Genomic DNA, 17089 nt, shown 5'->3' with positions numbered 1-17089 from the left:
GGTGCGATTCCTATAGTATGTTACACACTAAAGACTCACACATTTCGATATTTGATTGTTAAGCCAATTATTTCAGTCACGATTTCGATCAACTGAACAGACCCCAAAGAATCAACATCTGAATGTGCATCAATGCATGTCCGGATTTGTTTTGTGCTGCAATCAAATAGCCATGGCAAACGATCCTCTAGTGGAACACAGCCATTGTCTATGGATTAACCAAAACACAAGCCACTGTGGAAAGAAGATGGGTATAACCTGCATGGCACTGATGCCTAACTGTGTAAAAAATATACCATTGACTGACACAAAACTAAAACCAACTCCCTCTACAGCAAAAAAAAAAAAAAAAAGTGCAAGGTTTTGTTTTTTTACGAGTTTGTTATACAGTATTTAGAAAATCAATCACAGAATTCCAACACTTTCAAACAAAACCTTGCTTTATTTCTTAACATCTACTCTTTTACAAAAAAAAATGTTATTAATCTCTAGACCATTTTTGACACTGTTGTTTCACACCGAGCAACAATAAACATGTGGTCATCCTGCAAAGCCTCTAGCGAGTTCTTTACCACGCCCATGTTCACCGCTTAATGACACGTGTGGTCCAGTGGTTAAAGAAAAGGGTTTGTAACCAGGAGGTCACCGGTTCAAATCCCACCTCAGCCACTGACTCATTGTGTGACCCTGAGCAAGTCGCTTAACCTCCTTGTGCGCCGTCTTTCAGGTGAGACGCACTTGTAAGTGACAATGCAGCTGATGCATAGTTCACACACCCTAGTCTCTGTAAGTCGCCTTGGATAAAGGCAGCTGCTAAATAAACTAATAACAATAACACATGGTAGTGTGCTTTTTGTTGTAGATATCCTTTTTTGTTTTTATAACAGAAACATAATAATGTTATTTCAACAACTGGTTTTATAATTTCAACTTGTGTGGAGTCACTACTGTATGGATACGGGCATATTATTAGTATGGGTTTAGAAGAAACCCCCCCCCCCCCCCCCCCCCCAGCCAACATCAGCTGTACTTCTAAACAGTCTCATTTTTGCGTCTCACTATTGCAATGCATGAGTGTTTTTAGAAATGGTCTGCCTCTGATAGAAATTGTTTGCTAGTAACCTAGTGGGAATGTGTGCTGCTCTCATCATGGCACCACATGGCCATGAAATGCAAATCTCAACTATTTTAGTTTATGGCATTCTGAAGACTGAAGGATTTGTTTTTCAAATTGATAGTTTCTTTTGCGAGAAAGAAATATGAACATGTTGACATTTTATTTTCTTATAGAAAAACAAAAACACATAAATACATGTATATGTTGTTTCTACAGGGTTTGCAGCACTTACTGTAGCACAAAGTCAATAACCCTGTCACAGTTCTGCTTGCCATTTAATTGAAAATCATTCGCTGTGTTTACTGAAATGTAGAAAAGGACAAAGAACTGAAGCATAAAAAATGAAAAAAGATTGTGTGTGGCAGCTCGCCAGGAACGAGAGAGACAGAGAGCTGTTTCTGCAAACGGCAAAACTTGCATTCTGGAGACTGGGGAGGCTCTCTAGCAGGTGTCCTAGTTCAGTTTCTTTGGAGATTTTAAAGTAAAAACACACAAGGCCCATAACCCTTCAACCCACCCGCCCCCCAGTGGCACCCTTCACTCTGTCCTCCACCTGTGTTGCTTCAGCAAGCAAATGATTTAAAACCGATTTTTGCCTTTTCAATTATTTAGACTTCTTCCTCTTTTACCAAGCTTCAGGGATATCAGCTGTAACACACAATGTAACTGCTCGTCTGAATTACTAAATTGTGGAATACATTGCGATTCAAATAGAATTTATTGGGAACTAACAGATTTTTTTTGATTTCTTGTATTGGAATTAAGACAGACATACGGCTTGAAACCATAATTAATACAAGATTTCAGCAGAAAACTAAAAAACAATAAAATTTAGTATTTAGATTTGAAAAAAAAAAAGTGCACAAATTGATATTTTTGGTATTTGTTTTAAATGGTTTAGTCAGACATGCCACACTACACATACAGTACTATATGCCAGTACATACATTTCAGATGTAGGCCTGTATTGCTAGAAATATTCTCTATCCCTGAGTAATTATACTGTAGTTCAGGGAGTTCAGATGAAAGCCAGCATTTCCTGATTAGTGGTGTTTAAAGATGCACAGCACTCTTGGGAATGTTAACATTAGTTCTCTTCCGTTACTGTGCTGGATGTTCAATATAGACCCATAGATCATGTTAGAACAATGACGATTGCATTCTGTATACTATGCAGAGAATCTGGCAATTCAGATTGTGTATTTATAAATCAGATAAGAAGATATGACTGAATTTCCTTTAATACATGCATTAGTCCATGTCAGCTGGAATGTTTTTATTTTTCTATTTATTGATATAGGTATTGAGTATTAAATCCTTAAATTGTACTATTAAGACCTTGGGATTCCCTGCACCGCCTTGCCAGAAAAGGCACTATAGTTCATAGTTTAGCAAAGGAGAGACAATATATCATGGAGGGATCAGACATTATTAAAATATTCCCACATTTTGGGAATCGTCTGCATTTTAACCAGCCATTTCAATAACTAAGTTTCTAAGTTTGGACATCAGAATACAATTTCAACTGCATCTGTAACTGAGCTGATTGCAAATTACAATGTAAAGATACTGGTGTCTACTTTAATGATAAACAGCAGTGGATCTAAATATTGAAATATTAACCCATATATTACTAAATGCATAAAAAAGAGTGGAATGGTCCACATTAGGGTAGTTTACCAGGCTCAAGGAGAATCCAATGAAGTGTTTACCATTAAAACAGAACCCAATGTTGTAATTCATGGAACCAACCATCTGTTTTCCAGGAAATAAATTAATAAATAATCAAAATTTTGTATTACAACATTTGTTAATTTCAATTAGAATTTCCAATACACTAACATTTTACTTAGAATTCCTTTTGATCAGTTAAAAACTTATTTTTATAGTCTTTTTACTCCCTTAACAAACAATGCACATTCCCTAATGTATAGAAATGCTCTGACATCATCATCACTGGTGGTCATTCTCCATGTTGCTCTACAATTGTTGCATACACTGCAAACTGTCGAGCTATGGACCACCTTTCTGTCTCCATGTTGGTTGCCGCTCTCAGTGATGTGCAATGATAAGCTCTGCTGTATCCATTCTTCACCCTAGCTTCCTTTGCTACACTATGTGCTGTAGTGCTTAACGTTCTCCATGCTACCTCAAGGTTTTCCTGAATGCAGCAATCATTTAAATAAGGACCTAAATATTCCAAAACATCATATGTTATTTAAAATCACATTTTTAAAAAAACTTGGTTTGGGCTTTCTGAGATTGGACCAGCTGTTACTACATTGGATATTAATCATAGTTAATTGCCTATTATTAAATAAAAAGCCAATAAATAATTTGTAGAAATAGCAGCTGTAAAACAGATGCGTGGCTGTGCAGTTCTAGAAGCAATGATGGCACATTTCCTAAGGCATTCTGATAAACACTGGGATGTGGACTGCAACCTTGGCTGTCCCTACAAAAACAGATTTGATTTGATATGCAAACTGATATATTAATGTACATTGTTAAATAATCTTTAAGTGTAAAGTGTTAAGAACAACAAAGTCTGATGCATGGCCATTTGTTACAAGACCTCCCCCCTCCCAAGACTAATCTGCCAAACAGCACCTTGGTAACCACTCAGTTGGAGAGAACTGTTATGATAAATTCTATTAGTGCTAATAGAAAACAAGCCTATCAAATCCTTAAAACTAGAAATGTCAAGGATGTTTTAAAAAGGGGGAAGAACATAAAACCAATGGATTTTCAAGCACTTTGTTTTTTAGATATTTCAGACCTGGGCATTAAGTCGGCTCTTGACTAATGAGTTACCATTTTCCAGTGTTATCACTGTTAAAAGAATGTGCTCCTTCACGGATAGCATTTCCTATCAAGACCTACTGTAGTCTAAAACATGTGCAGGATAATGTGCAGTGCAGTTCACTTTTTAAAGGCAGACGAGTAAAAAAAGAAAAGTGCTTCAAGAAGTAGTCTTAACTAGTGGTGCTCAACGATATGAACATTGAGTATCGATATCGTGCACGTACTCTTCCAAAACACAGAAAAATATAATAACACAATTGCAATATGAAAAACATATAAACGTTTACAGACACTTACATATGAAAAGCAATAACTTACTTTAAATTAGTGGTGCTTTACTTCACAATACCCATGGAGAAAAACAAGGTCTTGTTATATTGTTTTACTATTACATCATCAGCCACCTCAATACCGAAATATTTCTATACTTCACTGTGGAGCGCACAACTTTTTAGCCAATCCAGAAGTAACTGAATCTCTGCTCTGCGTGTAAATGCTGACTCATGACACCTCAAAGTATTACATATGTGTCATGCCGCATTTTAGATGTGTTTTGGTGTTTTAAAAGTACATCTCATTTATAATATCAAAAGGTCACATTTTTAAAATACATTAATAGCGTAAGTAAATCACACCGACAAAATGCAATGAACCGCTGACGCATGCACCTATCTTAAAATAATCCGAAACGCCAATCAATGGAATAAAATGGTTAAATAATACTTTAGTATGTGGTGGTTGCCTACGAGGCTTACAATGTATAGGGTATGTATAGGGTTTGTTGTATCTTAATATAAAATACATCTGATTACACTGCCTTTCTATTTTTAGCAATAGTATGCGAGCATACGTGAATTTTTTTGTTTTTAATCCCACGATATTGCGATATGGAAATCATTATCGATACCATATAAAAAACATTGATATTGGTACCCATCACTAGTCTTAAGACTTAAACTCAAAATCAGTCTAGTGCTTCATTGAGAACTTCTCTAGATTTTACTTTCTAGCAACCATTTCGACCAGGATTGGACCCGAGCACTGCACAATATGTGGAAAGGTTTTAATACCTCACGCACAATTGGCAACAGTGACTTTACTTGCATTAACTTCTTCATGGTTTCCTTTTCTCTTTCCAGTTATTTTGCCCATTCAAATGTTCCTCATACCTTAAATATCAGCGTCAAACAAGCATGTGCAGGTTGAATCCTCCTGGATTCATATAACTTTGGCCTGATTATAAATTACACAGTACATAAAATACATCCATTGCCTTCCTATTTATAATCCTAAATAAATAAAAATAAATAAATAAATAAATAAATAAAATAAATAAATAATCACCCCTTTATTCACCATTTATAACGCTGCTACTTTGCACAAATACTCTGAAGGCTTTTTGTTACAGAATGCTCAAAAAAGGGGATCAGGAATGCGCTTATTAAAATCCTGCCTAGATAAACAGAACAGAAATCATTTTAGTTTTGGATTTGGCTTTTATACATTTCTCTAGCAAAATACTGGTAAATACAAAGGTTTTGCATCACCATATAGAATTAACCAATTTTGATTCATAAAGTCGAATGAAACCTGCTGAATAATGTTACGTTAACATTGAATTACATACCGCTTTGTAGTTTTCCTGTATACTTCACGAAAAACTGCAAAAATTGATAAATATGACATTTAGAAATCTAACATGTAATACTGCACTACTATTATGGCTTTTATTCCTAAAATTCTAAGTGCACATTCTTTTCTCAAAACTTTTGGTCATCGCTGTATTGACATTTCTTTCAACATGGTGGATGGCATTTTATTTTATTAATTTTAACTGGTTGAATAAAAAGGTGTAGCAAGAGCCTACTGTAATCCCTAAATCACCCATATGAATAACTAGATCATTACATAAAGCTCCTGGTAAAAAGCCGGGGGAGTAGAAAAATAAATTAAAAACATGCTCAGTCTTCCATGATATATGTGCAGCTCTGTCTGGGGGAGGATACCATGTCATAATAATTAGCTCTGGCTGCCCCAGGCACTGATGGCAGACAGATAGTAACAGGGTTTGCACCAGGAAGCAGGCTCTCTGAAAGGAGGACTAGTCTGTTGGGATACTACCTTCTTTAAAGATAAAAAGATACATCTTTCATTTTTCAGGGCTTCTACTTGGATAACAATTATAAATATGCTTTCTGGCCTGATGTTATTATATTAAACCAAACAAGACAGGATATACGTTATGCAACCTGGAGAACAGTTCTTTCACCGAATCCGACTTAATGTAAGGAATTGTTATGCCTACACATTATTAGCATTTACACTTTTAGGTAGAAATCCAAAAAAAAAAAAAAAAAAAGATTGGTTTCTGAAAATGACACGGCAACCAAAATCCGTAAAGTTTTGGATCATGTAATTATAACATTGGATAAAAATTGAGACATTATCATGCTACTTTATTGGTTACTTTATTATCTGGTATACCTGCAAAATTTCAATCAAGAAATGGATGTCTAAAAGTGCACAAATAAAAGATACTGTTCAGCAAAGAAATGCTGAATGCTGCTTATTAAAAGACTAAACAAACAACTACCCCTGTATTGTCTGTCTTACAGATACATGTGCCAACAGATAGTTGTAGCTCTAGTCTTCTCTGGGGCAGAGTACTGCTTTTAGTAATTAAAGTGTCAGTTTCTGGGATAAGAATGCACCCTATTAGTTTTGTACTCACTGCACATTCAGAGGATTCCCAGTTAAATATGAACAATAGGATCTGATAAACCTGGCCTGCTAGGCACACAGCTAGTGACAATGCAATGCAAACATACTTAGAAAACACTAAATTGCAAAGTCAAAGCTGTTATCAACTCACAATCTACACAGTAGCTCTTACTGGTAATTTTTTGTTTGTTGGATGATTTAATTCCTTAAAAATAAAAACACCACCACCACTAAAAGAGCAAGGACTGGTTTCACGTCTTGACTAGCACCAATTCTGGACTACCTTAGCTAAATCTGGGTTGAATTACATATTTTTCAAACAGTACCTGAAACATATCAACCCTGACATACAATACCCAAACATGCACACACTTGTATAAGTTGGCTGCTTTCGTTTTAAGTTTGCTGGTCCACATGGTCACAAGAGGATACCTTTATTGTCTAGTCATGGATGGTCTACCGTTTGCTCCTGAAAGAGGATCTGGCTTGTTGCCGACTGTACTTAAGTCCATGTCTCTAACCATTACGAATACAAACCTGAGTGTGCAATGTATTAAAATGTCAAGCAAAACGGGTGGGTAATAAAAAAAAATATGTTGGGCTAAGCCGGCTGTAAAAACCAACTTCCACTAGAGCAGTGGTCCTCAAAGTGGTGCCCGCGGCAGCTGTTATGGATCGTGAACACATTTCTGGCGGGTCGTAGCGTGGGAAACTAAATAAAACTTTAAACATGTTTTCCAACAAAAGCGTCACAGCAGTCTGTTGACAGTGCTGCTCACTTATGCTGTGCTTGTACGTACTCTACTTTTTTTTTTTTTTTTTTTCCCTGAAGGGCCTCTGCAATATGATCAACCAATTGAATATCTGTATTTTCTCTGCAGTAGCCCAGTCATAAGTTAGCTGGGTGGGACATAAACTGTGTCTGTTTCAGTTGCAGGCACTGACAGTAAGTTTAACCAATAGGAGAGTCAAATATCTGCCAAATTTTACACAGCTGTCCAATCATAAGCAAGCTGAGGCCATTCACGGTATTCTGCATGAAAATTGAAGGCGAGTGAGTAGCCAATGGGAAAGTGAAAGATCTGACAGCTGTCCAATCATTCATGAGCAGAGGCAGGGTGTTAATATGCCGGGTAAGCACTGAATTTCACCGATTTATTGAGAAAAATAATACATTTCAGTATTTAGAATTTAATTCTCTATATATATATTTTTTAATTTCACCAGACAAGAGAAACACCGTAGCAGATTTACTTACGAATCCACTTTCTCTGAATAATTGTACTGGGGATGAGCGATCTTTAAAACAGAGAAGTGTTGACAAATGTGCCCAATTGAAACAAAGCAAGACACTATCTATTCTCTTATTTTAGTTTATTCATGGTTATCTTTGTAAACATGCTATTTGAAAATATTTGCATTGCGTATATAAATTATTTAAAGAATAAGTGCAGCACGCACAATTACTGCCTGAGACTTGGCCTTATCAGAGTGAGCCAAGAATAACCCCCACTAAAACTCTTAATTATATATATATTATATATATATATATATATATATATATATATATATATATATATATATATATATATATATATATATATATATATATATATAAATATAAAACATTATACTCACTGTGATTTGAATTTGTATTTTTTTTACACAACTAGAGGCACTTTCTCTGCCCTTCATCTTTAAATAAAGTCTTTAAGAGGGGCAGCCTTTCATTGTTTTTACCAGAATTATATAAATTGAGTATTCCTTAGTTTGACAAAAAAAAAAAAAACCTGTTAATAGTCCATTTACTGTACACAGATTTATTTTTTTTTTTTTTTTTTTTTAAAGGGAAACCTCTTCTCAAAGTATTATTTAAATTGGTTAACAGATTATTGTTACCGACTCAAAAGTACTGTAAACTGCTGACAGCGCCAAAATCCAGTTTAAAATTTGTACAAAGCAAACTAGTTTTAAACCTAATCTTCATATTGTCAGCATCCACTACTGGACCTCACAAGCATCGGGCCAGATCTTCATAAATCATCAGCCACAGGTTCTTATCCATGAATTCCTGAACATGTCTCTTATCTCACCCTCCCGTCTTGTTCTGCCATGTCTGACCCTTTCTGTGATGTACAGTGTTGATCTGTGGTCTGTTCTTTGTGTCAGCCACTCCTACACATAATATAACAATTATACATTACTGTCTCCGCTCTTTGCAATGAGAGAGAGCACTGACACCCATTTATTCATAATGAACCCAACTTACCATAAAAATAGTATAAGCTGACTTGTTTCCCAAACTACCCAAAACAAATGAACATTAAAAAATATTTGTTGAGACATTAAAAGCTGACTTAAACATTTGTTTTATTTTAAATGTTTTGAATTCCTGCAGGGATCATGGAGGTTCTTCAAGGTAACAAGCCGCACAATGTCAGAATATATCCTGGTTCATCATACTGCCTCCCTTGTTACCTTGATGTTCAGGGTAAAAATAAAACACATTGAACACTAATGACCACTTTAGATACGATTTTACTTAAGATGTAAAAGGGAAATACTTTAAGGATGGGTACATATGTGGCTTCTTAAATAGAATGGTTTGAATACAAAGTATAATCATTGATGATATGAATCATGACCCCTTAACATTTGTGCTGGTTATATACTGTACGAGCAAGGGTTAAAAAACAAACAGCTGGTGCTGGCCATTGGACACAGGCAGCCGATTTAAAACAAAAACACACCTTTCGGCTCTGAAAGCATCAACTATAATTTGTGGCTTTTGCTGCATAATGCCAAGCCTAAAAAGTTAAAAACAAGAGGTTGTTCCATTCCTTTGTTATGCTACATACCTCCAACCAGTCAAGAGACAATGTGCTTAATTAGGATTACAATGACTGGGTGAAAGTACAGTACTTTAAAAAATATTACAAATATGCATCCTCTGGTAAATAGCCTCACTAATGGAAAAATAATTGCTTAGGGCAGCTGACTGAACCCTGGTCTCAGGCCAATAAGTAAAGACAAATCCTTCCATTATTCTGGTATTATAGCAAATAGCAACTGCTATAAATGGCCAATTTTAATGATAAAGCAAGCAGGTTGAAGCCCCTAAATCATCTTTAAAATCTACCTGTCAAGGATAATCTATTTCCCCCATCAAAATACTACAAAATAAACAATAAATCTCATTCCAACAATAAAAGTAATTTTCACTTTTTCACTGGAAGATACATACATCGTTCCCCCAGTGATCTACTGTGATTGATGTACTGCAGACGATTATTTTTGTAGAAATACCAGAAGCAATGAATGAGAATCATCATTATCTGTAATGTAGGAACAAAATGCTTCTACCATGAGGATGAATGTCAAAACAATTCAATCAACTTGCTGCTGATTTTTCCCCATTGTTGAAAAAGTCAATGCTGTATTTTGAAGCAAATGCAAAGACTTTTATTCCCCGCAAAGAGGAAGAGGCCTGCAATAGCTTCAAGAAAATAAAACCAGAAGTAACTCTTCAGAAATGTAGTTCTATGCGTACTGATTATTTTATTTTAGAGGTAGTATTTTATTTGTAGAATAGTATGCTTCAAAACAGGGTCCTATTGTTTTATGCACATCCTTTCTACCTAAACTCAGTTTAACAAATGTTATGATAGGACCTCCTTACTGTGGCAATGTTACAAATCTTTGGTCAGCAGAAGAGAGACGACAGGCCATGATAAAGAAGAAAAATCCTTTAATTCAGCATGTTAAGCTTCAGAAAACAAAATAAATCCTATGTCAGAACCAGAAACAAAAGCTCATACATCATTCAAAGAAATCAATTGGGAAAGTTCTAGAGAATAAAGGCTGTGGTGCTGTACCTGCGCTCTGAACGAAATCAATCTGCAAAGGGCTTAACCTTTACAAGAGTGAAAGTCTCGATTTGTTCTAACTGTACCTTATCCAGCAGAGTTACAGATTATTTCTATTTGGGGAAAAAAACCTTTTTCTTTAGTTGTTTTCCCAATCGAATATAAACAAAACTACAATTCTGAGATCAACCCCAAAAAAATAATAAATAAATAAATAAATAAATAAATAAATAAATAAATAAATAAATAAAAATAAATCTCTGGACTTTACCAGTAAATACAGCAAATTGTTTGCAAGTGCAAAGTCAGATGGCACCTCACAAACCTATCTTAGTAGAATTATTTCGTAAAAATAAACCTCAATAGAACTGCACACAATATAATAGTTCTTTAAAGCTATTACACTGCTGTCTTTTCTGCCCAACAACCAACCAACACCGAGGGCCCTGAGGGATTCTATTTTTAAGAAACTACTGACTTTGAAGATGTCCAGAAGGGAATACTAATCTGAAGCGTCTAAGAGATTAAGCATATTTATTTTTTCTTATTTGTTTTCAGAAATGATGAATACAAAATTATACAAAAAAATATTTTTTAATTAATCCATAAAGAAAGAGATCAAAGAATACTAAACAAGTTTAAAAATAAACCCTCTGCCATCAGTAATTTTATTTTAATATAAAATGACCTTATAAAGTGTGGAGTATGAGTTATTTTGATGCCTTTCTTTCATCCGGTCCTGTTCTACAGTAGTTTACTAGCAGTGGACCAGGACCTCTCCCTTGACATCTGATCTTGCGGATTGCTTACTAAACAATAAAAGCAATTTCAAATTAAAGCCATCTAGCAAATCTTGGCTTTTCACCCAGTGCTTTCGACACTCTGTCCTTAAAATGAAACCTTCTCACTTAGCGAAGCAAGGTCACCTAGGGGAAATACAAAGTAACAAACTACATAAATTAAAAATTAAAAATTAAAAAAAAATGCACACACAAAAGTACAATTGCATTAACACAGTGTACTGGTCAGATAGGAGCATGGAGGATTCCAGTCCTGTGCAGCTTCAGGATAGGCAATCTTGGGCTAAGATACAAACCCAACAATTTCATTCCAGGATTTTGCTCCAAACAGTTGGTAGCTACATTCTCAAGATCACAATGCTTTTGGTATTACAGGTATTGAATATTGTTTAAGAGAGGCAATACAATCTGTTAGCGTAGACTTTATAAGGTTGCTGGTATGTTTTCTTGTTCCATAATGTGCGTTTAAAAATACAAACCTTCCTTTACTATCAATCTTATTTCCAACAACTATAGTCTGTCTTATCTTTTTGTCAAGGCTTAACGGTAGCTTCAATTTACCCCAAGGACAAAGCTTGAAATCCAACCACTTAATTATTACAGAAAGGGCTACTGTTTAATTGCATTCCAGTAGCATGTCTTGTTTGAGTCTAATCATTCTAGTTTCATTGGGTATCTACAGTAAAAATCTCAAAACAGCAAGTGGGAATATCTGGAGAATGAATCAAAACAGAAAGCTTGAATTTACAGATTTTACAATAGGTTTTATCCATCTTCAGAGTTAAATTCTGAAATGTGACATATGAACAGACTGATACATCCACATTGCCGGTGATGCATCCCTGATGGTGACAATAAAGGAGATGCAATGATACAAATGTATAAAGATGCACGGACGGAAAGAAATGACAAATTAGTAACTCACACAATGATTCCACATCATGTGATTACATATTAGATTGATGAGCTACTTATTTGGGAACCCTGCCTTGCCCAGCCCACCTTAATGCAAATACAAACTTTGCAATGTATCCTCTATCTTTGCCAGCATCAATCCAGCTTTCTGCAGCCAGACTGACCTGGTAACCTAATTAACGCAAGATGACAGTGTTGCCTGTTCAAGGGTCAAACATACACCACAGCTATGAAAAACCTGACATTTTTCATTAGAATATTATAGTATGTTCTACAGAACACTATAGAATTCTACAGTACTAATGTGGTACTGATTAACTGTTTTGTATTTGTACCCCTTTGAAATTAGATCATATATCCCACACAGGCAACTACATGCCATTGTTAAAACACAGGTCTGTCTGTTCCTACACCTCACGTTCATTTTAATGAAAATAAGTGATTAAGTAATTGTTCAATGACCAAAATTTGTTGTTTTTGTTTTGTTTTTGTTTTTTGTTTGAATACATTTCTCTTATGGGTGGTTTCCACAGAGCCCTTAATACTATTTTTGGACTACCTTAACCAAATTAACATTAAAACAGTGATTATTATTATTATTTATTTCTTAGCAGACGCCCTTATCCAGGGCGATTGGGGTTAATCAGAGTCTGTGAAACCTTAAGCATGGCTGTATACAATTTTAAACCTGAGAACACGTTTTCTACTTATGAGAGTTGTGAGGATAGTAGACTGTTTAATAATAATAATAATAAGAATAATAAGAATAATAATAAATAATAATAATAATAATAAATAATAATAATTATTATTATTATTATTTTGTGGCATAACTCACAGTTGCTGGTAATCTGGTAGACTGTTTTGTCTGCATACGTGTTACTGTACATTTGGGTTAAAATTGGATTTTAGTCTCACATTAAGTCATGCTCCACGGTTTAGTAAATAAAGCTAGAGAATTATTAAATGTGTAGTCCAAACTGATCCTGTTAAATTCAAAATGAGAAAAAAATGTTTTATCCAGTTAAGATACCTATTTCACAGGATTGTGTTTGAGTAGCCAGTTACTGGAAAAGGTCATACAATTTTCGTTACCTTTGCTTAATTTTCATCTGTGGTACTGTGATCGGACACTGCACGAATTGGTGCATCACTGCCATGGTACATAAAGTACTGTAAGAGATATAAAACTGAACCCAACACCACAATTCTGCTAACAGTAGCCTAAATCTGGCAACAAACGTATACAATAAAAATAAAAAATATACCTCAAAAAATGTATTAGAGTAAACTACTGTTCTCACTTGGCCCCAAGTGCATACTGTATTACAATTTTCCAGAGACACAGTTTTATTGTTGCATCCACATGAAAAATGGATTAAATATAAACACAGTCCAAACCTCATGCTTTCACGGTCTGCCCCTTAACCGTTCTAAACGTTAACATCTGGTTTGGTTGTTAAGAATAACACCGAACATTTTTAAACATTTTTCTTCTTACTATTCAGAAAATAAGGGTTCGTCTACTTGATCTGCTTTCATCATTTTGGTAAAAAAGCATCATACATCAAGGTAATTTCACCTTTGCATTCCAATTGAAAAGGGATTTGAACGTGTACTGTACTTACCAGCTACAGTGCTAAGCAGAACTGTGGTGATGCCCAACACCAACAATGACATTCGGTGAAATGTTGCCATAGTCAACTCAATCCTGGGGACCCAAGGAAAGAAAAGACGACTCCAAAAGTTTTCAATGTTTCAGTGTTCCTCTATCAATAAATAAAGCTAATTCATTCGTCGATTGTAATCAAGACTTAAATTATACAACGCAAAACATGTTTCCAAATTATATTGGTTCTGGTTGTCAGTTAAAAGAACAGTGTTCTTCATTTCTTTAAATAAATAAATAAATATATATTTCACAGTGAAGTCCAGGCACTTTTCTTCTTAGAATTGGAAATGTGTTCTTACTGCTCACATCTTTTTTTTGTTTGTTTTTAAATGAATAGCGTTATTCCCCACACATGCTTATATATTGTCTTTAAAATATATGTTTAAAATAAGATTATTTTGTTCGTCCTTTACACTTCTTCGTCCAAATATTTTTTGTATTATTATTTACGATTAGTGATGTGGATTTCGGTCATTTTAAAGCAACGTTAACGTTAACATTAAAACCACAGGTTACTTGTAGACTAATATATACCGTTATTTATGTCAAACGTATATGCTTAATTTACAAGGAAAAGCCATATTAGAGAAATTGACTTGAATCCAAGAACAGGCCTTTTGCAAAATTCGGCGTACAGTAGCTACTCCAATTAGTCCACAGTCCACGAATTCTATTTACGTCCTTAATCACCAAACAGACGACTTATGTTTGAAGGCATTTATTGACTTTGTTGGAACAAAAAAAAAAAACGTATTTCCGATACGCGACTCTTGACTTGTTTTGGTGCACGACTGTTTGTTTCCAAGCAGTTATCCCAGCAGAAGTGCGTAGATACCGGGCTCGGAGTATTAGAGAGGCCCCCTCTTTTTCTCGTTTGTTCTCGCGTTCACGTCCCCTTGTTCCTTTTAAAAAAGAAAAAAACGTAAAAGCACTAAAAACATTAATTGAGGAGGACTCGAGGTCCTTTAGCTTTGTAAAAAATGTGCAGAAAAAAACAACAAACGTTTCTCTACGTTTTTAGTGTCCCAGTATATTCTGGAGGGGGAACAGACTGCCCCCCGTTTCTGTCTCCGTCTGTGTCTGCACTTCAGTGGAACGCTGTCAGCGGCAATGACCATGGAGCAGACAGCGATACAGAGCGTCTGAGACTCAGACACACTCGCTGCCTGGGAAACGCCTCGTCCAGGGATTGTTTCTGCCTTGCATGCAGCAGCCACACAACCGAACTTTAAAACGTTGTAAAATTATGCGGGAGTGAGAGAGCGCCTACTGGTGGTGCACGACCAGAATCACACTAGAAAAACTTCATAGCAAATCACCCTAGCACAGTACAATACAGGAGAAAAACACCGTTAAGTATTTAGTTTACATTTTTTTATTGCACAAACAGATTATGAATTATATGGAAGAATTTTGGGGATGCCTTCATCTAGCAATGGATTGGAAAACGCCGAAGTAGTAACTGAAGTAAATGTGCGTGACTGGTAAACAGTTTAGCTGTCCAGTGTAGTTAACAGTGTTTTTGTTGGGAAAATGGCTTTGCCATCCCAACCCTTTAATTAAGGAAACATGTGCTTAGTCTAGGTCTCCAAGTGGAGATAGGCGTTGGTTTTGTGCTGTGTTTACTAAAAGCAAGTGCGGGTGCGGGTCTTCTCCCTATTGAAGCTTCAAGCACCCTTTTTATACTCTGTGGCTGTTCCCAATTAGCACCAACTATCTCATTTGGGAACAGCCACATTCTCACATGTATTTGGCAAGGATAGGAATTAACCCCATCCCTGCCAATCTCCACATAATACCAATACTTTATTTGCAGACAGGGCTCTGCCCTGCCACATAATATTGTGTGTGTGCGTGTGTGTGTGCGTGCTTGCGTGCGTGTGTGTGTGCGTGCGTGTGTGTGCGTGTGTGTGTGTGTTGGGGGTGTGTGTGTGTGTGTGTGTTGGGGGTGCGTGTGTGTATGTGTGTGTGTTGGGTGTGTGTGTGTGTGTGTGTGCGTGTGTGTGCGTGTGTGTGTGTGTGTGTGTGCGTGCGTGTGTGTGTGTGCGTGTGTGTGTGTGTTGGGGGTGTGTGTGTGTGTGTGTGTTGGGGGTGCGTGTGTGTGTGTGTGTGTGTGTGCGTGTGTGTTGGGGGGGTGTGTGTGTGTGTGTGCGTGCGTGTGTGTGCGCGTGTGTGTGTGTGTGTGTGTGTGTGTTGGGGGTGTGTGTGTGTGCGTGTGCGTGTGCGTGTGTGTGTGTGTTATTTCATTACACATAAAGATAAGTTACATATATTTGCACATCGTTGTTCAAGCATTTCTATTTACTTACTGGTTAATATTTTAGAGCAATGTTTCTTTCCCTCCGGTTTGTTTCTAATATTTCTGTGTTGTGTTGTGTTTTTTTTTTGTTTGTTTGTTTGTTTTTTTACTATTAAACATGCATATGATGTAAAATGTGAGAATTGTTGTTGTAAATGGGTACATTTACTCCACAGTCCTAATACCCAACACTCAGGAATTACATTGTAATTAGCTTTTTGTAAACTTTGGATATAATATATAAAGAACTTGTTCCCACACCAATTGGACCTTCATACATGACCAAAAAGCAGGAGCAATATTTTCATCATGATTTTCACATCTGAGACCAGAAAGCCAGAAACATTGGAGTATTGTTTACTTAGTTTTACATTTCAAGCATTTAGAACTTGAAACTTTCAAATAAAAAAAGTCCATAAGGTTTGAAAAAAAAAAAAAAACGGCTGTTATAATGTTGATAATTTACTGTGTGGCTCACAATTGCGCAAAATAATGCTAGCTTGGTGACACAACACCTGTATTGCAAAATGTTCAACTTTCTCTTTTCTGTCAACATTTCTCATAGTTTATGTGTGAAAAGCCACAAGATATACTATTGGGTTCCTCTTGCTTACCCTTCCATTGCTCTTGTGTAATTCCTATGCTATGAACAAAGTTTGCTTGGGAGATAATAAAAAAAATGTGCAAAATAAAGATGTAGCCTACTGGTTCTGAGATTAAGCACAAACAATTACAAAACAGAGCTTCTCAAGAGCAACTTCTTTAAAATGGTATGGTCAGTGAGTTCAGCTGAGTTCACCAAGGGCTCATTAAATGAACTCTTTACATTTCGGGATGGCTGACCCCTACAGTTGGATTCATATAAAAATGAACTTAATTATTGGAATTGAGAAA

General features: G+C 35.8%; 1 protein-coding gene across 1 annotated transcript in view; it reads right to left on the bottom strand.

The window, feature by feature from the left end:
* The window catches only part of LOC117407627 (bone morphogenetic protein receptor type-2-like), a 91165-nt gene extending 75935 nt beyond the window's left edge, over window positions 1–15230 (bottom strand). The window contains exons 1-2 of the mRNA XM_034924289.2: window positions 14910–15230; window positions 13853–14798 (exon numbers count right to left, since the gene is read on the bottom strand). Coding sequence (XP_034780180.2) covers window positions 13853–13922 — 70 coding nt within the window. The 5' untranslated portion in view covers window positions 13923–14798; window positions 14910–15230. The remainder of the gene's footprint in view (window positions 1–13852; window positions 14799–14909) is intronic.
* Window positions 15231–17089: the final 1859 nt, after the last annotated feature.

Source organism: Acipenser ruthenus, chromosome 10, assembly GCF_902713425.1.
Source record: "Acipenser ruthenus chromosome 10, fAciRut3.2 maternal haplotype, whole genome shotgun sequence".
Taxonomy (NCBI): domain Eukaryota; kingdom Metazoa; phylum Chordata; class Actinopteri; order Acipenseriformes; family Acipenseridae; genus Acipenser; species Acipenser ruthenus.
This window is presented reverse-complemented; position numbering and strand designations above follow the sequence as displayed.